Below are 23,562 nucleotides of genomic sequence, written 5' to 3' on the forward strand. Positions count from 1 at the left end.
GAACATTACAGTGCGTCTATATAATGTATTACATCTGCATGTGGTTTATTATAACCTCCTGTATTATAGTATCTGCATGGAATAAGTAATTCAGTAGCAGGGCCCTGACATAACTTCTGATAACCTGGATGAAGGATCGCCCGTGCTACTACTACCATGTATCTGTTAGATATATTTTCGCAAGTTAATGATCTTCGCGTGTTTCTGGCATCTTTCCTGGTTTGTTTATGCCTTTATGAATGGCATAATTGCAGTCCCAGGAATATACCGCCTGGTCCGTGGAGGCTGCCAGGTGTTGGGAGCATTCCTTATTTGATAATGGCTTCTTATTGGACAGGACTTTCATTTTCTGAACTTCATCTTTTACTAATTCATCTTACGAACTCTTACGGGAAAGTGTATTCATTGTACATCGGTTCTAAGATGCTTGTATTCCTGAATTCTTACAGCTCGATTCGGGAAGCGTTTCAGAACAAATTAATTTCCGACCGCCCTTACACCGACATAGAGGAAAAGTTGGGCGGGAAAGGAAATGGTAAGTCGGTCTAAATTTGCTTATAATTATGTAAACTAAATAAAGGACTGCTCATATAATCCAGACACCTACCCACACCATTGATGCGCAGAAGTATCATTGTAGAAATAACAGGATTACATAACACTATAATCATTAAATCACTTACAATAAATGATGCACTACAAGCAGGTTGCACTCATCACCTGTGTCTGTCTGCAATCATAGATGAATACAATACCACTCTTTTCAAAGATACTAATCTTACAGGTGCGGGTGATCAGCATGATAAGAATATTATTTATCCCTGTTCATTGACATATATGGTTCAAGGCATAGACACCGCGTGAACGTTGTAGTGCAGGGCGATATGTTCAAAATTGTATTCATCTATTGCTATAGTAGTTAATCCGATTAATTACGTCACTTCTACTGCGAATTGCTATATCTTGCATAATACGGTGTTACCACAGCTTACAAATAGTTTCGAATTGTGTGTTACACAGCGACAACGCTTGGTAAATAATTATATTGTACAGGCAGGGAAACTAAATCAAAACACGTGTATGCACGATTTGATATATTTCAGACAATAAATCTTTAGATACCGAGGTAGAAAATGATGAATATCTCCAGTAATTTTTGGTTTCTAAAGAAGCCAATTGTAAAGCTTGCACTTGAATATGTGTGTTGAAAGAACATCATAGCCGTTAGCGTGCGTTTTGAAATCAAAACTGACAAAAATTCAGATTTAATATGTGCAGAACCAAAAAAAAATGACAGCTGCCATAGACCAATAATAATGGCATAATTCTTGGATTTGGGAATATAATCATATAAGAATCTACACCATCAGTCACCACATGTATCTATTTTCACTATAACTAGGAATAAAATCAATTCATCTCAATATGAATGAGATCTTATTGTCCCCAAGTTTACTATTCTATACAGACATTGAAAGACTCGACCTTCAACAATACAGTGACAATAGGTTTAACATGGCTATTTTGAAAATTTTTGAAACTCACAGCTGAATTAATTATATCGCTGAGCTATATGGTTCTTAGCCAATGATTGGTTTTTAACCAATCGCTCACCGAGCGCGGAGTAAAGTATAAGCTTCTTTTGTAATAGAAAGACACTTGCTATGATGCCTATACAAAATAATTCTTTACCTGGCGTGGACGATGTGCTGCGATATGTTATAATAACTTTATATGTACTGAATTTCCATAATCCACACAGATGACTGGTTGGTCTAGGTCAAGATGTAGCATTCAATTAATATCAATAGTAAATACAGCACCATACATGTTTCTCTTTTTACATCATAGCAAGGAATAAATACCAGAAATGGCGGACACTCAAATCATCTCAATTAGGAATGTGCTCTTCATTGTCACTGAGTTTTTAATTCTATACAGACAGTGAGACACTACAAGCTTTATATTGTCCGACGTGCAAGACAACGCATAGCTGAATTTATACTACATCGCTGAGTGACAGCGATTGGTTTTTAGCCACTGAGATAGAAATCCGGGAAAAGCGAGCTACCTTATTGGTCAAATACCAATTGTTCAGCGACGGATTACAAATTCAGCTTATTGTGTAATTCAACAGCGCCTGCATATTGCAAATCCACGTGATTCGCGTATTTCTATTATTTTGTTCGCTTACCGCCTGTACAAAAAATAATGATTTACCTGGTGTGGACACTGTTTCCTAACAATGGGCTATACTGATGAGGGAGAAAACTTGCAAAAGGGATGGCAAAAGGCTAATGTTGCCAAGCATTTTACCAAAATACACCACAATTTTCAAAATGTCTGCACACATGCCAAACAAAAGAGTTTGTATCAAGAGCTACCAAGCATCAATCCATTTGTAAAAGATCCTTGTGTGTGTGTGTGGGGGGGGGGGGTGTATTTTATGTGTATTTCATTAATATTTTATGTATTTATTTTACTCCAGGTATCGTCTTGTCTTCAGGCTCCCCTTGGATAGAGCAACGTAGATTTACTTTACGCGCCTTCAGCAGATTTGGGCGACGATGCTTTGAAGATAAAATTTCAACTGAAGCAAGCGCACTAATAAGAGAGTTTTTAAAACATGGCGGCAAGGCATTTGATCCGGAGACACTTTTTCCAAAAGCTACGTCTAATATCCTCTGTTCGGTGGTTTTTGGGAAGCGGTTTGATTACGATGACCCGGAATTTGAACGACTTTTGCACATTACTAATCGGCAAATAGAACTAATAGGACCAGGTTTGGTTGCACTATACGTTCCGCTTATCAAATACTTTCTAGGAGCCTTTAATCAAGAGCTAGTCGATTTAGCTGCGGAGCAACGCCGAAAGACCAAGAAGATGATTGCCGAACACAAAGAAAACTTCGATTCCAACATTTTGGACTGTTACCTTGACGTTTACCGGAGCCAAATTGAGAAAAGTAAAGAAAATGGTACAGAATCAGAAGTGAATGAGGACAACCTGATAAGCACTATTCGAGACATATATATGGCTGGAACCGAAACTTCAGCCACTACGTTGAGATGGTTAATGCTATATATGATGGAGTATCCTCAAGTGCAGAGCCTCATACAGACAGAGCTTGATGCGGTAGTCGGTAGAAATCGTATGCCACGAATGTCCGACAAACCAAATCTAGTCTACACCCGTGCCACTATACTCGAAGTCCAGCGCATCCAATCATTAGGGCCAATTGGTTTTCCTCACATGTCTTCAAGAAAGACTTTTATAGGAGACTTTGAAATCCCTGCTGGCACTATTGTGGTACCAAACGTTTGGGCTATCGATCACGATCCAGATGTCTGGCCTGATCCTGTGAGATTCGATCCAAACCGATTCATTAGTAAAGATGGTGAAGTGTTCAGAGAAGACGAGATCATCCCGTTTGGGATAGGTAAGACCAAAACTTACGGAAACAATGGGCCTTTTTATCTCTTACGTTTATAACTTCATTAAATATATTGTTTGTCCTAATCGACCGTCTCAATCATGTCAATTGCAAAATTATTATATTGATTTGTGTTTCTCGATTTGGTTCAGCTTAGCTAACCAATTAACGGAAAAAATTTGCAGCCAAATCGGAGAATATTTCAATTTTTGTCTCCTGTGGAATCCACATTTTGACATTTGACTTTTACCCCTATATCTCAAGGACAGTACTTTTTTTATTAAGATTTGACCAACTTTGAAATTTCACCCCTGCATAAGAGGCCATTTTGGATTTATGCAAATTAGGCACTGTTCCATTACTTGATTTTTGGGGACTTTTGATACGTTTTTTTGTGAGCTTTTGGGATATATGTATTCACGTAAAATGGATTCTTTTGCAATTAGTGGTGAGTAATTTCATTAATTTGACTAGCCTACCGAAACTGAAAATAGAATTTGATTTATTAATTAGGCGGCAAATTCTTTCATTTGATTGGTAAGTTGTGATGCAATCCTTCCAGATTCTGAATACGAATTACAATTGAGATTCAAGCAGGAAAACAGTGTAAAATGTGCCTACGTGTGAATCGGGTTGGACAATAAATTTATGCTGAGAAACTGAATACTGTACTTGAAAAATTGTTAAAGAGTGTTTGGTCGTGATAAAGCGAAATATAATCTGTAAAAAGCCATTTCATACCTCCTTAAGGGATCTGGAATGAGCGTTTTGAGCGTTTCGACAGTATTTTTTGTGGGACATGAGAGCACATCAGACATATCGAATTGCATTCTGAATACGAAAAATGTCTTTCTGATATCAAATAATTTTCATTTTTTGAAATTCACGATATAATACAAATTTTAAGACAACTTATTAAAATTTTATATTTTTCACATATTTGATATATGTGACCGTACAGCACGAATGAGCCGTAAATGTCCTCAATTGTATTCTGAGTTACAGTGTAAAATGGGCATGAAGGTCATATTCATAGGGATTTCAATTTGGTGCTACGTGTATCTCATTAAATGAGTAACTCAGAATACAATTGAGTACATATTACGGCTCATTCGTGCTGTAATTGAAACATTATTATATATATACAGTCCTCGAAGTAAATTCCATAAATCTAATAGCATATTCTTAAAGTGTATGTAGCTGGGAGGAAAAGCCGACGATCAATTCAAAATTTTGACCTTTTATATTGAAGATATGGATTTTTTTCCCAAAAAGACCTAATTTTTTTTTTGGTGTTTTGGGAAAAAATCCATGTCTTCAATACGAAAGGTCAAAATTTTCAATTGATCGTCGGCTTTTCATCCCACCTACATACACTTTAAGTATATATCATCAGATTTATTAAGTTTACTTCGAGTACTGTTAAATATCAAAAATATCAATTTTTAATGATTTGCCATAAAATGTGTATTACATTGCGAATTTCAAAATATCAAAATTATTCGATATCAGAAGGACATTCTTCGTATTCAGAATGCAATTCGATATGTCTGATGTGCTCTAATGTCCAACAATAAATACTGTCCAAACGTTCATACCCCACCCCTTAAAGTCACTCATTTCCCACCCTCCGGTAATTCGAGAAAAGCTAAAAAAATTTATACATCTCTCAAAACTCTAACCTGCTGACATTTGGTTGAAACGTTATTTTTTGGTCGCAAGAATTATGCAGATTATGAGCATTTTAAAGCAGCAAGTGGATTTCAATTGTGCGGCTTTGCATAAAAGTGGGAGGCTCAGGAGGGGTAGGTATATTCCCCAGTTGACTTCAGTCAGAACAAAAGTCCGATACAATATAGTAAGGCGATGGAAAAAACCCTTGTTCTACGAGCCCGACCAACCCAGATTTTGCGTTTTGGAGTTGTTGTTTGTTGTTTGTTTTTTCAATTTTGCTAAAACCGTGTAAAATCAGCCGTTATTATTAATTTTGGCTGAACATTTTTCGAAAAATATACTTCCAGATTTTTAGCTTCCAGGCCAGGCCAGGCCAGAGAAAGATAAAGAGATAAAGATGAGAAAGAGGAAGGGAAAATGAAAAAGAGGAAGAGAAAAACGAAAAAGAGGATGAGAAAAATGAGAAAGAGGAAGAGAAAGGGAAAGAGGGAAAGAAGAAGAAAACCGACCGACCTACCCTACTTGATATTCTCGATATTCTTTGTGTTTGTATCCAGGTCATCGTGCATGCGTTGGTGAGAGTCTGGCCAAAATAGAACTGCTCCTCATCTTTTCTTATCTACTGCACCAGTTCACACTCAAGAAAGCAGACGAGATGACTAAACTGAACTTCAAGGGAGTAGTAGGAGCCGCTTACAGCCCACAGCGTTTTGATATGGTTGCCGTTCAAAGGGAATAAAAACAATCACAGGACTACAACTAAGAAAATGTGGATACACTTGGTTGGTTTTTGATTCCGTTTCCACAAGAAGGATATCAATATGATTAAAAAAGAGTTACAATTTTTTTTTTGCTGGTGAGGTTTCATACACATCAGAACACTCCAATGGGCGTTGAATGTATATAGTTACAAATGGAATAATTCTGATTTGATATTGTAAGTTCCAATGTTTGGTTGGCTAGTCCCATTGATTAGCCTTGGAAAGTGTGAAATCCTCTTTTATATAGGAACTGAATAGATCAGCCTAGGCCGACTCGTTTGTGTTTCTTGTATTGCATGCAAATTCTTGTTTTAGATTTGTTAGATATGTTGTGTAACCGCATACAGATATCAATTTGCTGTGCAAAATTTAATGAGGTTGACTTACGTACATTGGGGCATTTTAATGTAAGTAGAAAGATTTTAGCCAGGTATGCCTATACCATATTGATGTGGGGAACAGGTAGTCAACTGCGCAGTAACGATATTTGCTAACGATATGCGCATGGGTATGGCGTGTGAGGGGTAAATTCGCAAAGGCTTTTGGGATTTACCGATAAGGTGAATTTGCCAATCACCCATTCGATAGACTAACCAGCTGCTTGGATTAGCCAATAACCGGTCCAATCACACAGTTCGATAAACTAATTACCTGCTGCTAGAATTAGCCAATCACCAATTCGACAGACTTATAATTACTAATCTAATTGCTATCTGCTTGAATTAGCCAATCACCCATTTATATACTAATTACTAGCTGCTAGAATTACCCAACACCCATTCGATGTACTAATTTCTATCTGCTTGAATTAGGCAACACCCATTCGATTGACCAATTACTCTCTGCTTGAATTAGCCAATCACCCATTTGATATACTAATTACTAGCTGCTTGAATGAGCTAATCACCCTTTCGATATACTAATTACTCTCTGCTTGAATTGTCCAATCTCTCCTATTCGATAGACTAATTACTAGATGCTTGAATTAGCCAACCACCCATTCAATAGACTAATAACTAGCAGCTTGAATTTCTGGTTCCTAATTCCAAAAGCTAGTAATTAGTTTATCGAATGGGTGATTGACTAGAATTACCCAACACCCATTCTATTGACTAATTACTATCTGCTTGAATTAAGCAACACCCATTCGATTGACTAATTACTCTCTGCTTGAATTAGCCAATCATCCATTTGATATAATAATTATTAGCTGCTTGAATTAGCCAATCACCCTTTCGATATACTAATTACTCTCTGCTTGAATTAGCCCATCACCCATTCGATATACAAATTACTAGATGCTTGAATTAGCCAATCCTTTCGATATACTAATTACTAGATGCTTGAATTAGCCAACCACCCATTCAATAGACTAATTACTAGCTGCTTGAATTGCTGGTTCCTAATTCCAAAAGCTGGTAATTAGTTTATCGAATTTGTGATTGACTAGAATTACCCAACACTCATTACTATCTGCTTGAATTAGGCAACACCCATTCGATTGACTAATTACTCGATGCTTGAATTAGCCAATCACCCTTTTGATATACTAATTACTAGCTGCTTGAATTAGCCAATCACCCTTTCGATATACTAATTACTAGCTGCTTGAATTGGCCAATCCCTTTCGATATACTAATTACTAGATGCTTGAATTAGCCAATCACCCATTCAATCGACTAATTACTAGCTGCTTGGATTGATGGTTCCTAATTCCAAAAGCTTGTAATTAGTTTATCGAATGAGTGATTGGCTAATCCAAGCAGCTGGTAATTAGTCTATCGAATGGGTTATTGGCTAATTCACCTTTTCGGTAAATCCCAAAGCCTTTGCGAATTTACCCCTGCAAACATGCGCGTATCGTTAGCGAACATCGTTACTGTGTTCCCTGTTCCCCACATCATATATATATTTTTTTTGCAGCTGAGGTTTCACACACATCGGAGCACTCCAAGGGGCATTGCATGTAATTACAAATGGAATAATTCTCGCTATTCGCAATAAGGGCGCCGCCAGCGGTTTGCGATGTAATCGGGGTGTATCATGGGAAAATCGTGATGTATCATGGGAAAGGTCGACATCAAGTCCGCGCAATACGAATATTACCATGCTATTACATAGGAACACGTGACAATATTTTTAGTTTGTCAATATAACGGTATTACATGCAAATCGATAGAGAAAAAATTAATTGTGCACATTTCAAATCACATTATTAAAGGCATATATTGGAATGTCATCTTTCCCTGGGTAAGATCTGACACCAGGCCAGCCCATGGCCAGAGGGAAACATGAGTAGGTTTGTTTCACCTTGAAGGCAAGGATAGTCTTGCCAATATGGGCTAACTTTCCCCTAGGCCATCCAATATGCCATGAATTAGTAGGACTACAACTGGTATCTACTGGTCACTTTATACTCAAATGTCCACATCTGTTAATTTTATATGGGCCTTTAAGTATTATTGAGTATCGATTCGCGTGTAACACCTTTATTTTGACAAACTAAAAAAATATTGTCACGTGTTCCTATGTAATAGCATGGTAAAATTCGTATTGCGCGGACTTGGATGTCGACCTTTTCCCATGATACATCACGATTACATCGCAAACCGCTAGCGGCGCCCTTATTGCGAATAGCGAGAATTCTGATTTGTTATTGTAACTTCCAATGTTTGGTTTGCTAGTCCCATTGATTAGCCTAGGAAAGTGTGAAATCCTCTTTTACATAGGAACTGCATAGATCAGCCTAGGCCGACTCGTTTGTGTTTCTTGTATTCGACGTATGCAAAATAAAGAAATACACCATTATACTTCTTCCTTGCCATCGTTTTCGTCTTCTTTGTCGTAGTCTTCTTCTCCGTCGTCTTGTTCTTCATCGTTGTCTTTGTCGGCTTTGTCTTCCTCGTATCTAATACATTTGGTACATTCTCCGATAAAGTGTTCATGTTTGGTCTCAGGAATGACAAAATGCCAACCATTTTTCAAGAATACTCCATTTTTGAGCAATATTACTTGTACGTATTGTGGGTGACGTATATGTGGTAACATATCTGTAAAGCCTTTTCCCACCTTGTCTTAATCCTGCACCTACCGACTTAATACCCATACTTGCTCAGTCATCACCCAATGTACTAAAGTCTGGTATGGTATTTGGCTTCATTTATCGCAGCGTTTTTACGAGGGGAGTAGATTTTAGGTAACGTATCTGTGACGACATGAACGTGACGTCAGGACTTTTTGCCATTAATAGACCTGTTTATTTTTACTTTGAAACCATCGTGTTATGTGCCACATAATATAATATAACTATGGAGCCTGCTTGATCCATCACATATAAGAACATTCATCTAACCAATTATTTTCACAGATTGTTATCCATTAGAAATATGGTAACGTATCTGTTAACAATATTGGCGACATAGTTTAATAACCTGTGTTTTGATGTTTTAGACTTTATAATTAGGGCATGGTACCTGCTAATGAAAAGTACCTATAATTCATTATGTACGCGCATATTTAGTGAGCAGGGACACATTATACGGAACACACTTTGGCTGGCGACATGGAGAAAAACAATGGATATGCATAATCAGGTTTATTGTTTTATACTTTCAAGGCATGTTACAACCTTTAGCCCAACACATTTGAGAAAGCAACTCCTACGTATAACTATAAGTAATATTAATAAAAGTCATTTCTTTCTGACGAAAGTCTGAATACGACTTGAAACTATGGGCGACACAGATTTTGGCATTTTGAACACTTTATCGGAGAATGTGCCATTAATTTCATTTTTTTAAAATTCTTATGAAATTATCACTCTTTCTGGTATTAATACTACTAGTATATAAATTTTACATTATTCCACATGGGTGATAGAATTGAGAGATTATTCTGTACAAATCCTCAATAATATAGTTTCTATTTAAAAATCGTATAACGCTCCCTGATCCCGAAATATGTAAGTTTGTACCATAGCTTTTGTACTCCGAAAATAATTGTTTGTTTTGTAAGATAACTTCAAAAGATCCGGTGCATGGAAAATCTACATTACAGTTGGTCTAAAGTGGAGGTACATGATGCATCATACGTATTGTCTATTATTTTCGGCTTTGAACTTTTCTTAATGAGTAACCTTGTTTGCGCCCTCTATTGTTTTATGCTAAGCAAAAAAGGCAAAAAAGGCTAAAAAACAAATGGATTGTACGCTCCCAACTTACCACAAATCAGTGGCGTACGGTTGTAACACCAATTCTAAATTCACGATAGCAAGGCAATAACAAGTTTGTATTTTATAATCCCTGCCAGTATTATTCTATATCCTGCACCTGTAGGGTGAGGACTCTTTTTAAGTTCGACACGTTGGCCTAGTGTTTCTGTACATGCCGACATAGGCAACAATAATACAGAAATTCGATGAAGATTCGGACTTGAGTCGTTCCCTGGCTGCCCGTTAATTTGCTGTAGCCACTGAGTGAATGATTACTGCTGTGACCCGTACTACTGCTACAATGTATCTGTTGGATACAATTTCGCAATTTGTTGAACTACGCATTTTTCTGGTATCTTTTCTGGTTTGCTTATGCCTTTATGAATGGCATAATAGTAGTCCCAGGAATATACCGCCTGGTCCGTGGAGGCTGCCAGGTGTTGGGAGCATTCCTTATTTGATAATGGCTTCTTATTGGACAGGACTTTCATTTTCTGAACTTCATCTTCTACTAATTCATCTTACGAACTCTTACGGGAAAGTGTATTCATTGTACATCGGTTCTAAGTTGCTTGTATTCCTGAATTCTTACAGCTCGATTCGGGAGGCGTTTCAGAACAAATTAATTTCTGATCGCCCTTACACCGACATAGAAGAAAAGTTGGGCGGGAAAGGAAATGGTAAGTCGGTCTAAATTTGCTTATAGGTCACTCCACACCATACCATATCAAGGAGGGCCCCACCTGACCCCTCAGATTTGCTTTATATTTTACTCATATATGTTGTACCTGCAGAAATATTACAAACTGCAAGTTTGAGGTCTGTAACTCTTACGGATTTTCTGTGGCAGCCATTTACAGTTAGAGTAGGGGGGCTAATTGCACCCAAACGCTGCCCTTTAAATAAATTACATATGTGGGAGTCTGTACCTTCCTTATAAAGAGAGAGCGAGAGAGGTCTAAAATCTTGTACGCTAATTGCATAGGCCTACCCAATTTGTCAAAAAGTAAAATAAATAAATGTCTGTAACTTAGTGCGCGTTGTGTCACGGCGTCACTAAATATGCACAAAAAATGATGTTTTGTAAACTGGCAAGTTTAGCCACCTAAATTCACATTTCTTGTCAGATTGTTTTTGTAGTTAATGATGCTATATATAGTATAAATTCAATGCATAGGCTTATCAAAAAATTGAGGTAATAAGTCATTTACATTTCGAACAGCGCCCTCGCGAAGATGAAATTTATTGCAAATTCCACATTTTCAGGGGGCCCAAAGTCAATGTGGTCCACTTTCAAAATTGATTAAACATCACTTTTATATCACTACTAGTCTTTTAGTTACAACATTGCCAAGTCTCAGTAATTTTATAGGTTGCCTTCATATAAAACGACAAGCCCAAAGTTGATCATTTTATTTATGATCGCATGTACTGCAAATTCGGAAGGCTTGACCGACTAATAGGCACCAATATTGAAAATAAATGATTAGATGCGTGGTTAGTGGTCCTATCTGTAATCTTCTGTAATAATAATAATAAGGCCATATCGGTCTGTGGATATATCTGTCTTACAAAGTGCGTTGGCAGAAAATATCAAGGAGCTTATATAGAAAGGAGAGGAAATAGATTACGTAACGCCTATTGTTCCTTTGTGCCAATTGGAGTTCCCGACACGCTATTCATCGAGAGGTACCTTTTGTTCGAGACAAAGGGCTTCCGCCATTAAATCGGTAACTGACCTGACAGCGTATTAACGCTATAATAGGCAGGCTACTGTCAATAAGTGATGAAACGAAAGTCACGTGAAAGCGTCTATACGAACGAGAGGTACCTTTTGTACTAGTCCATCCCAAGGGTGTGCGTGAGTTGTCGCGTGCACACAAAACAGAGGTTCACCTACAATACAAACCTATTGGAGCGCCCAAATTGGTTTGGGCGCTCATTTGATTATACTCAGTGAACACGCTTTGCTCTATACCATTTCGCTACGGACAGATCAGCAGCATGGGCAAATTGTGCGCTGTGTGTGGCGGGTACAATAATCTACACAAGTAAGTTGTCTATATTGTTTGCCAATAGGCCTACATAATTATAAGGATTTGAAGTAATTATGATATACTCCATATTAACGCATGTATATTTTGTTCATTTTGCTCCTACTGTAGTATTATTAAGACATTAGCCGCGGTCCACATCGTGTTTTATTATGTATAGGCCTACCATATAATAATTTACATAGGTACCGCGTATATAGGACCTCAAATGTGACATATTTGCTAATAACTCGAGAAGCATCTAGCCATAATATTTCTGAATCAATCAATAAAGCAAAGCAAATCATACTTGTAGGCCTATAATACTATATTAAATATAATTGCGGACTAACCGATGCAGCTCGATACGCCCAATGTATGAATAAAAGCACCTACTGTCTGTTCAATTAGCTTAGATTCTTGTATTTTTAAGATATTTGAAAAAATAAAACATTGTGGTCAAAGTCATCAAAGAAAAGTGTTAGCACAGCCTTAGACCCAACGTGATTTATACTTTTCAAATTCTAAAGTTCAATTTGAAACCCCATTTCTTTTCAATTTTGGCCTTTTCCCGCGATATTTTTATAAAAAGCCGTAGAACATCGGGTACCATAAACTTTTTTGAATCAATCCATTTAGTGCAATGGGGACGAAAGTCATAATAATTAGATGCGCTGAGATAGTATTTATTCGACTATCCGCATCAGGAAGTATTGTCCAGCTAAATAGCTATATTTGTCAGTAGGCCTAATTTGTGTTGAAACCCCACTGTTGAAACATTACGTTATTATAAAAATGTGAAGATGAACTAAGGGTTTCTGGAATAGGCCCAGCTTATATAAATACATTCCTTACTGTTTGTTTGTTTGTTTGTTTGTTTGTTTGTTTGTTTGTTTGTTTGTTTGTTTGTTTGTTTATTTATTTATTTATTTATTTATTTATTGTGTGAATGGTCTGTGAAGGTGTAGGCCTAGGCCTATTATAAAACTAGAATTTTTTTTTTTTTTTCGTTTTGTTTGTTGAATACAAACTATGTGAAGGACATTTGGAAACAAAAGAACTGTTGTACAAGAAAATATTATTTAAAACAATGAGATTACAGAAAACAATTCTTGTAAAGTCACTATATGAAAATGTCAAGCGAATGCTGATATTCTTGGAAAGGAATGATGGTATTAAACATGTTAAACAAAACTCAATTTACATTGTAAACCAGTTGAAATAAGAACGAAATCCATAATTTTAATGTCATTATTTAGGAAAAAAATAATTCTCAGCATAATGTTATGCATAAAACGTAATCGCGCATATAATTTCGTGCAACAAAAACCGGTGAACCATTGTCACCTATAGATCCTACCCAATAACCGGAACGGTATTACAATTGAAATGACATGACAGATTGGTAGACAGATTGTTTTGCTAAATTGGATAGGGTCTATGCCCTAAGTTGAGAATGGACCGTCCCACTCGATTTGTGAAAAGGTCGCGAACCCTTTTGCGGCCCTGATTTGGTAAAATGATCTAACTTGAAATTAAAATCGCTGTTTCGAGAAAAAGAGCTCTTAAGTTTGAACACTTGACGTTTTTCTTTTTGAATGAAATAAATTATTAAACAGATCTAATGTCTTAGAAAATATAAAAATCTCATTATTTAGTGGCATGGTGGTGATTTGAGGATGTCACCAATGGAAAGAGCGCTCTCACATTACCCAAGATATGGATTTATATTAAAATGTCCAAATTTCAAGTTAGATCGTTTTACCAAATCAGGGCCGTAAATTGGTGGACCCAAGTAACTGCCTAAAATGAGGCAAAATTGAAAAGAAATGGGGTTTTAAATTGAACTTTGGAATTTGAAAAGTTAAAATCACATTGGGTCTAAGGCTGTGCTAACACTTTTCTTTGATGACTTTGACCAAAATTCTTTATTTTCTCAAATATCTTAAAAATACGAGAATCTAAGCTAATTGAACAGACAGTAACAATAAAGTCGCCCAATTGAACAGCTGTAGGTGTCGATCGCACGACTTCATGAATATTGATTGGCAACATTTTCCAATGTCAGCGCTCAAATCGGACACAATAGAACAATAGACCCTTCAGTGCGTTGGAAAATATGGCTAAGTGGGATATAAGGTCAGGGGAGTGAAACTGCCACAATTCATGGGGGACTTACTTCTATGTTTGTTCAATGATCTCACACATATTAAAGACTCACTACATAGTATTGTGTTTATCCCTAAGACTCACTACATAGTATGGTGTTTATCCCTAAGACTCACTACATAGTATTGTGTTTATCCCTATAGGCCCTAGTATCAAGTTACTATTAAAGTAGCACACAAGTATTTTCACTGGCCATAGACATAGGCCTACAATTCCATAACATATGACTTATTTAGACTGAGAGAAATTACTGCTTTGATCAGCATACAAAGTAGATGTGATCCCAAAATTATCTGAGCTGTCTTTTGGTTGAATAATACAATGAATACCACAATAAAGTAAAGAATATTTCTTAGATGTATCAAAGCAGATGTACATCAGAGCTACATGTAAATTTTAGTTCAAGTAACACATACAATGGCATCCCGCATAATGTCTACACAGAATTCATTGCTGCAAATTATTTCTGAATTTCAAACTTTGTCCGAATGGTCTGCGAAATTTCTGTCTGTGGTAAGGGTATGGAAGTGGTTGTGTAAGCCTACCCATAATGCATTGTGAAGTGGTTGTTTTAAAATACCCATAATGCAATTTGTAAAGTTGCTCCATCTCCAATCGGGTTGTAACTCGGGGATAATGATCTAGCCTGAGTCCCTGGCCTCTCACTCGCAAAATGGCGGACAAACATGGCGGCGGCTCGTTCGAGAGGGCGCAACACTAAATCACTACGCATTTTATGTAACAACGAAATTCGGCTAATATAGTCCATAGTGAATATGAGATTGTAGCGACCATATCTACCGACATGTTCACTTTAAATCACTCAATATCGGCTCATATGAATTCGGCAAGTGTCTTTAATGATAACATGCAGATAAAAACTGGACAATTGATCTCAAAAGCAATTCTCTGTGGCGGATTAAGAAAACCCGATTTTGAAATGTGAGTGGTGAGTTTAGTATATTTTTAGCTCTTTTTTGCACCGCAAATTAGCGAAAAAGTCAATGGTCATCGATATATGCCGACAAAAGTTTTGGAATCTAGAGAAATAGAGCTTTAATTTGATACCAAATTTATTTTGCCAAGTATTGCAGGGACGCCAGAAATGGCGCTTGAAGTAGGCCGAATTCACACGTTATCCTATGGGGCGCTGAATTAGTGCTGCGCCCCCTTGTAACGGCCGTCATTATGAACGCGTTCCTTTTACATTCTACGCGCAAAATAAGAGACGCGCTTCACAAAATGTGTTCTATTTCCATCATGATGATAAACAAAGATTACAAAAAGTCATCCTCATGAAAAATTATTGGAAAAAACACTTTATTGGCCGAGTAGGCGCCTTCAAAGTCTAGAAATGCGTCCAAAAATCCTCAAAAAGGCTCATAAATGGATTTTAAGGTTAATAGACATTGTTAATCTGCATGAAGCCGTTTTGCCGAATATTCAGTAGGCCTACGCAAAAAGATCGCAATTGTTACCACTGGAACGGGGGGGGGGTATTTATACTTGAGACTCAGTAATAAATGATTTCCAAAAGAAAATGGCAACACTGATAATCTAGAAAAGAAATTAATCTTGGTTCAAAGACGTGCTCAAATTGTCGTCTGTCACTAATTTTGTGAGTTTTGTATAAACTTTCGCATATTGGAGGAAAAGTCGAAATAATCGATTTTCGGCATTTCGGCACTGATCTTTAAAACATCATTTCTCTTGAACGGAATGTCGCAGAGACATGAAATCTTCGGTGTTTTGCTTCAAATATTCTCTAGTTTACTTAATGAGTAATAAATGTGGATTTTGAAAACTTTTAACACCTTATAAGAGGGCGCAACACTAAATCACTACGCATTTTATGTAACAACGAAATTCGGCTAATATAGTCCATAGTGAATATGAGATTGTAGCGACCATATCTACCGACATGTTCACTTTAAATCACTCAATATCGGCTCATATGAATTCGGCAAGTGTCTTTAATGATAACATGCAGATAAAAACTGGACAATTGATCTCAAAAGCAATTCTCTGTGGCGGATTAAGAGAAACCCGATTTTGAAATGTGAGTGGTGAGTTTAGTATATTTTTAGCTCTTTTTTTGCACCGCAAATTAGCGAAAAAAGTCAATGGTCATCGATATATGCCGACAAAAGTTTTGGAATCTAGAGAAATAGAGCTTTAATTTGATACCAAATTTATTTTGCCAAGTATTGCAGGGACGCCAGAAATGGCGCTTGAAGTAGGCCGAATTCACACGTTATCCTATGGGGCGCTGAATTAGTGCTGCGCCCCCTTCGAGGCCTGAGAACGATCCGTGCATTTTCATGGAGGACTTTTCATGCGCGCCGACGTTTTTTGACGGCGCGATAAATATCCATATATGGACTTATATAATCCATATATGGAATACATAGTCCATATATGGAGATCAAACAACTTAGCGCCATTTCGTCGGAATTTTGAACAGCGATGTCGAAATTCAATCACGGCGCCGTGTGGAAGACAAATTTTGGACAGGATATACCGATTTGTGGAATAATAAATAAGGTATAATGAACGGGAAGCCTCAATATTGCTTGGACCAAACTGGAGGTGAAGAAAGAGTCGTACATAATCCGATTTGGAAGAATTTGTGTGGATAGTTACCGGGAGTGTCGCTGTGTGCAGTAAATGTACACTAGTATGACTATGCATGTATCATTGTATGGCTATGCATGCTATACTTGAGTTTTACATGTCATGATGGTGATGATGTTGTTTTTTTACGTACTGTCTGCATGGTCTGAGCCCAGTTGAGTGACGACATATTTAATCAGCTCTATTCTAGTATAAAACAAGTTCATTCTTACGGCAGTGTGCTTTTTTTATGGTCTGTCTGCATCTCAAGTTGCCGTGCAAAAATGGACATCTCCTATTCAAGTTTAAAATTCATTAAAATTCCTTAAAAAACAGTTGTTTTATTCACGGGCGAGTCGGAAGATAATTTACCCGGGGAAATGTCCTTAAATTTCGTTGGGATTTCAGAGGGGGTCAAAATCAGCACTTCGTACTGTACAATCAAATTATCTTGATTTTGAAGGACCCATGATAATGTCACAGTGCACTTATAGGTCCTAATTATGTTCAGAATGGATTAACCATATGCCAATGTCTATGAGCAATTAAAAAAAAAGAGAAATTTCTAGACCCCTACAGAATTTTAGGCCACCCCTAAAGTGGTTCAGCCACAAATGGCACTTAAAGTCGGCAAAATTTGACCCGTAATAACTTTAGGTGTACACCAGATATGAATTTCTAGTCTTTTGCATCTGAAAGAATGTAGTTTAATGTTTCTAGGAACATAAGATTTGTTTTGTATTTTTTGTGTTTTAGTATTAAGTTGACGCTTTCAAAAATAGTCATTTTTGCCTAACATACCATGCATACAGGATACGGTACAAAATGCCAATTTTAGTATGATATTTTTTCATATTTTTGATCGCTTTATAGCCATCTGTCTTATTTCTCCTGATATTTCAAGTTGCTCTTGAGTCAAGTAATAAGAAAAACTACTTTCTAATCCTCTGTATGGATTTTTAAGGGGGTCAAAATGCACTTCCTGGCAACGATGCACATGCAAAGTACAGGTTATGGGGTCAAATTTTCAGAATGCTCCCAATTATGTCAAGTAATATATCAAATTACTCGTATGGTCATGAGGATTCCAAAAATATATAGTTTGTTATGTGTCAGACCTTTCAGGAGGGCGCTATGACGAAAAATGTTCATAGGTCAATGACCTTTTTGAAAGTATCAAAACACAAAAATACAAAACAAATCTTATGTTCCTAGTAACATTAGACTACATTCTTTCAGATGCAAAAGACTAGAAATTCATATCTGGTGTACACCTAAAGTTATTAGGTGTCAAAATTTGCCGATTTTAAGCGCCATTTGTGGCTGAACCACTTTAGGGGGCCTAAAATTCTGTAGGGGTCTAGAAATTTCTCTTTTTTGAATTGCTCATAGACATTGGCACATGGTTAATCCATTCTGAACATAATTAGGACCTATAAGTGCACTGTGGCATTATCATGGGTCCTTCAAAATCAAAGATAATTTGATTGAACAATACGAAGTACTGATTTTGACCCCCTCTGAAATCCCAACGAAATTCCGAAATCAATCTTTTTTGGCATTAGGCATTTCAGACACAGCCAGTGAGTGACCACATTCAAAAGAGGGTCACAACTGATTTAATTAAGAAGAAAATGCCTCTCAAAGAGAGCGCTTTGTCATTTGGACACCTTAAATTCCCAATTTTGGTCAAGGTCGCCAAACTTAGATGGCCCGCCATTCGGAAACGAAATTGAATTTGAATTTTTTCTTGTGACCTCACCTAGGGGTCCATGAAAGGTACCCCTGAGCCAAAGGAGAGCATAATCCAAGAGGGTGGGTGTACACTCAGTCTGTTTTGACATGGACTGACCCCTTGGTAGTGAATCAACGACGACATATTTTATCCAATTACACACCAACTTTCATTTTACAAGAATAATTTCAAACAAAAAAAGCGAGATGAAATGCAACCTCATAATTCACACACACGTTTTCAAGCTCAGCTTACTTTCCTTACATAAATTGATTGACGCGTAAGTAGGCTCTCTCAAAATACCCAGTGGTCAATGAGAGCACGTTTTTCAGTCAATGATGACGTCATTTGCATAAAGGAGTTTCAGGGGGTGTGGGGGGGTGTGTATTTATGCGTATGTTATTAATATTTTATATATACTGACTTGTATTTCATGCTTATTTTACTCCAGGTATCGTCTTGTCTTCTGGCTCCCCTTGGATAGAGCAACGTAGATTTACTTTACGCGCCTTCAGCAGATTTGGGCGACGATGCTTTGAAGATAAAATTTCCACCGAAGCAAGCGCACTAATGAGAGAGTTTTCAAAACATGGCGGCAGGGCATTTGATCCGGAGATGCATTTTTCAAAGGCTACGTCTAATATTCTCTGTTCAGTGGTTTTTGGCAAGCGGTTTGATTACACTGACCCGGAATTTGAACGACTATTGCACATTAATAATCGCCAAATAGAACTAATAGGACCAGGTTTGGTTGCACTATATGTTCCGCTTATCAAATACTTTCAAGGAGCCCTTAATCAGGAGCTAGTCGAGTTAGCTGCGGAGCAACGCCGAAAGACCAAGAAGATGATTGCCGAACACAAAGAAAAGTTTGATTCCAACATTTTGGACTGTTACCTTGACGTTTACCGGAGCCAAATTGAAAAAAGTAAAGAAAATGGTACAGAATCAGAAGTGAATGAGGACAACCTGATAAGCACTATTCGAGACATATTTATGGCTGGGACAGAAACTTCAGCTTCCACTTTGAGATGGTTAATGCTATATATGATGGAGTATCCTCAAGTGCAGAGCCTCATACATAAAGAACTTGATGCGGTAGTCGGTAGAAATCGTATGCCACGAATGTCCGACAAACCAAAACTAGTCTACACTCGTGCCACTATACTAGAAGTCCAGCGCATCCAATCCTTAGGGCCAATTGGTTTTCCTCACATGTCTTCGCAAAAGACATTTGTAGGAGAGTTTGAAATCCCTGCTGGTACTATCGTGGTACCAAACGTTTGGGCTATCGATCACGATCCAGATGTCTGGCCTGATCCTGGGAGATTCGATCCAAACCGATTCATTAGTAAAGATGGTGAAGTGTTCAGAGAAGACGAGATCATCCCGTTTGGGATAGGTAAGACCAACCTGATGGAAACAATGGGCCTCTTTATCTCTGGGCCGTTTTACTGATCTTACCATGCTTACTCATCTCGACAAAAGCGTTTTTCATGCTTTCTTATAGTGCAATAGATTTCAGTTCATATACATTACAATCGTGTAAATCAAGTTGTCATATTTGGCACCGGGATTTGGCAGAGGAATAGTACTTGTAGTGCTGATTATGGGCTATGGATTCATTATACCAGTACCCCCATTTTTATGTAAATAGGTTATTGAACTTTGCCCAGAGGTTCAAAAGCTGTTCAAAACTCACACCATCGGTACGGACAAGAGTAGCATTGCTACGTCACAGGCCTAATTTTGTCCCCGCAAAAGTTGCTCTGAGTTTGATGGAAGTGATCTCAAAATATTTATCTTGTTGCAAGAAATCAAAAAAGAATAGATTTAACTATCTAGGGTGCTTTAGTGTCCAGGTAACACAATAATTGTCGAAGTCAATTGACTCAATAGTACTCTACGGGTATTGTCCGATTTTGATGTTTTACCAAGGTAACGATACATCCTTCATAGCAAAAAATATTCTATTCCTGATTTATCATGGAAATACAAATAATTTGAGACCATTTTCAAACAAAATCGGAGCATTAAAAAAAAAAAAAAATTTGCTCCCTATAGAGCCAACATTAGAACTATGTTACCAATGTTATACCATTTTGCGCATAACTCCATATTACGATGTACGGTTAAACCGTACATCGTAGATGGTGGTTCAAATTATACTCTTTCTGAATCCTTCTGACTAAAGGAACGCATTTGTTTTAGCTATGTTTGAGACATTTTGAACTTGTGGCCTAAGTAAAACTTCAACGACCCTTTCCTACCAAATCAGGGTACTGTTGAAATGCCTCCATAGCCTATGATGATTAGTACTATAAGTACAATAAGTACTGTATCTCTGCCAAATACAGCAAATAATACATGGTTAAGGGGGTACTACACCCCTGGCCAATTTTGTGCTTATTTTTGCATTTTCTCAAACATTATAGCACATTGGTGACAAGTAAGATATGTATATTACAGGGGCAAGGACGACAACTGCTGTACTGAAAATTCAGCAACTCAAAGCAAGTAGTTATTGATTTATTGATCAAATATTGGTTTTCCCTCATTTTTGACTGTAACTCCACAACTGTTGTCTGTGCTGAAATAAAATTTCCATTGCAGTAGTTGTAGTTCTTGCCCCTATAATATACGTAACCTAATACTAGTCACCAATGCAATATAATTTTTGATAAAAATGCAAAAATAGGCACAAAATTGGGCAGAATTGTAAACTATAAGGAAATTTATTACGCAAAACTACAAGAATTGATATTATTAATTGGAAATCAGAAAACTGAAACATGAAAAACATCATAAGGTCCAACATATTCAATGGATGTTTTGCTAGAACTCATTGACAGGTTCAATTCATTGGCCTAAGAAGGTGTAAAAAAAACCTTTTGTGGCTTTGCGAACCAAAACTGAAAATAGATTTTGATTTATTAATTAGGCGGCAAATTCTTTCATTTGATTGGTAAGTTGTGATGCAATCCTTCCAGATTCTGAATACGAATTATAATGTGCTTGAAAATTATTACCAAGTGTTTGGTCGTATCAACATGATCAAAGCGAAACCTAGCCTTTTGAAAAGCCATTTCATAGCTCCTCAAAGTAATTTCCCACAAATTATAGTCTGCTCAAATTTGGTTAAAATCGTATTAAAACATTATGTTTTGGTCATAAGAAGTATGCAGATTATGCGTACTTTATAAGCGGCACGCGGCTACAATGTACATTTTCAATTTTGCGATTTTGCATAAAAGTGGAAGGAGGCTCAGGAGAGGGTATAGACCTTTTTCCCTCTATCCCACAATGCACTATTCCAGGGGGGTATGACGTAGTTCATCAACCTCATAGATCGTGTGCATCCGATGGTCTTTGCCAGGCCGTTGCAATTATTTTGTCTTAATATGGGCATACTGATTCCATATATGCGGATTATCGTAAAGACCATCGATGTTACTAATTATGCAATTATTGAATACACGAGTGCTGCAGTTACGGAGCGATGCAGAACATCTGTGTAAGAGATTTTGTGTTCGTTTTATTTTCAACTCCGAAAAAAAGTGAAACGGACGCCGGTAAAATACCACTGCGTGTCCTGTCATCAGTTTTTCACCATTAGGTCTATAAAATGTATACAAAGTTAGGTTTCAATAACGGGAAACTTTTTTGGGTGAATACACCATGTCCATAAGGCACAGAAATGTTGTTTTTTGCCCCCGAAAGGTATCAGTGATCGTGGCGCCATTATCATCATTATCGGGGATTCCTTTTTTGTGATGAAGGCACCAGTCGAAATGTCCGTATTCCAGACTGTAATGAACATAACTCTGTACTCCCCCGGGGAGATGATGTATTTTGCGACACTCATACCCCCCTGGAATAGTGCATGATGGGAAAGAGGGAAAAAGGTCTATATCCCCCAGTTGATTTCAGTCGGTACAAAAGTTCGATACAATAGAGTAATTTTCGACATTCTTTGTGTTTGTATCCAGGTCATCGTACATGCGTTGGTGAGAGTCTGGCCAAAATAGAACTGCTCCTCATCTTTTCTTATCTACTGCATCAGTTCACACTCAAGAAAGCAGACGAGATGACTAAACTGAACTTCAAGGGGATAGCAGGAGCCGCTTACAGCCCGCAGTATTTCGAAATGGTTGCAGTTAAAAGGGAATAAATTACAATCAAGAAAAATGTTAATACACTGGATCGGCTCGAGTTTTTGGTTTTGAATTTATTTTGTTTTCTACAAACATGCCAAAAGAGCTATCAAGTATATCGAGTCCACAAAGGACTATTCCAGTTGAAATCCTATGGAATATATGACCTTTATCTTCCACAAGGGGAATGTGATTTGCAACTGGAGTTACCTGACTTGGTGACTGCATTTGAAATCTACATATCCCCTGTATGGGAGGTTAAGGTCATGTCTTCCAATAAGAGGTGAATGGATTTCAACTGGAATAGCCCAAAGGGATCTGTAAATTGAATTTAAAAAAAGAAGCTATAAAAATATATTTCCATTTTTATCAATTGTTTACGCATCCGAGCACTGTAATGGACCCTGAACTTCTAAAACCAGCTTTTTACCAAGCATAACTATATGAATTTCATTACGCAATATAATATTCAGTGTTTACCCTGTACATAATGTACATTATGTACATATATTTTACTCTATGTACAGTACTAATTATTAGCATTTTCAACTGTTACATCATATTTTTACCATAATGATCATCTAATGACCTATTAATAATAGTCTGTAGCTAAGATAGATAGGACCCCTATGCCTAATTAATTCTTAATATAAATGAAAATGGGTATGGTTAGTTTTGATAGTCCACATGGTTAGCAGTATGATGATATTAAAATAAATACTCAGAACTATAGTTATATATACTTCTACAACAACAGAATATTGGAATTGTACCAGGGCT

The 23,562-nt window shown here is 37.1% G+C and overlaps 2 protein-coding genes across 2 annotated transcripts; both read left to right on the plus strand.

Annotated features, from left to right (window-relative positions):
- The first annotated feature begins 423 nt into the window (after window positions 1–423).
- LOC140152068 (cytochrome P450 2U1-like) lies at window positions 424–5,993 on the plus strand. Its single transcript, XM_072174367.1, has 3 exons — window positions 424–535; window positions 2,489–3,439; window positions 5,665–5,993. The coding sequence occupies exons 1-3, from the start codon at window positions 424–426 to the stop codon at window positions 5,844–5,846; spliced, it is 1,245 nt and encodes a 414-aa protein (XP_072030468.1). The 3' UTR covers window positions 5,847–5,993.
- A 4,127-nt stretch (window positions 5,994–10,120) lies between these two features.
- On the plus strand, window positions 10,121–23,517 carry LOC140152804 (cytochrome P450 2U1-like). The gene is made up of 3 exons (XM_072175304.1): window positions 10,121–10,758; window positions 19,080–20,030; window positions 22,618–23,517. The coding sequence occupies exons 1-3, from the start codon at window positions 10,347–10,349 to the stop codon at window positions 22,797–22,799; spliced, it is 1,545 nt and encodes a 514-aa protein (XP_072031405.1). The 5' UTR covers window positions 10,121–10,346; the 3' UTR covers window positions 22,800–23,517.
- The last annotated feature ends 45 nt before the right edge of the window (window positions 23,518–23,562 follow it).

Source organism: Amphiura filiformis, chromosome 5 (assembly GCF_039555335.1).
Source record: "Amphiura filiformis chromosome 5, Afil_fr2py, whole genome shotgun sequence".
In the NCBI taxonomy this organism is placed as follows: Eukaryota; Metazoa; Echinodermata; class Ophiuroidea; order Amphilepidida; family Amphiuridae; genus Amphiura; species Amphiura filiformis.

What these genes read in the sequence shown, in the direction of transcription:
- LOC140152068 (XM_072174367.1), top strand. Translation starts at nt 424, where the DNA reads ATGCTTGTATTCCTGAATTCTTACAGCTCGATTCGGGAAGCGTTTCAG. An exon ending in GTTGGGCGGGAAAGGAAATG is followed by an intron (nt 536 to 2,488) that starts GTAAGTCGGTCT and finishes ATTTTACTCCAG; the next exon opens with GTATCGTCTTGTCTTCAGGC. An exon ending in GATCATCCCGTTTGGGATAG is followed by an intron (nt 3,440 to 5,664) that starts GTAAGACCAAAA and finishes GTTTGTATCCAG; the next exon opens with GTCATCGTGCATGCGTTGGT.
- LOC140152804 (XM_072175304.1), top strand. Translation starts at nt 10,347, where the DNA reads ATGATTACTGCTGTGACCCGTACTACTGCTACAATGTATCTGTTGGAT. An exon ending in GTTGGGCGGGAAAGGAAATG is followed by an intron (nt 10,759 to 19,079) that starts GTAAGTCGGTCT and finishes ATTTTACTCCAG; the next exon opens with GTATCGTCTTGTCTTCTGGC. An exon ending in GATCATCCCGTTTGGGATAG is followed by an intron (nt 20,031 to 22,617) that starts GTAAGACCAACC and finishes GTTTGTATCCAG; the next exon opens with GTCATCGTACATGCGTTGGT.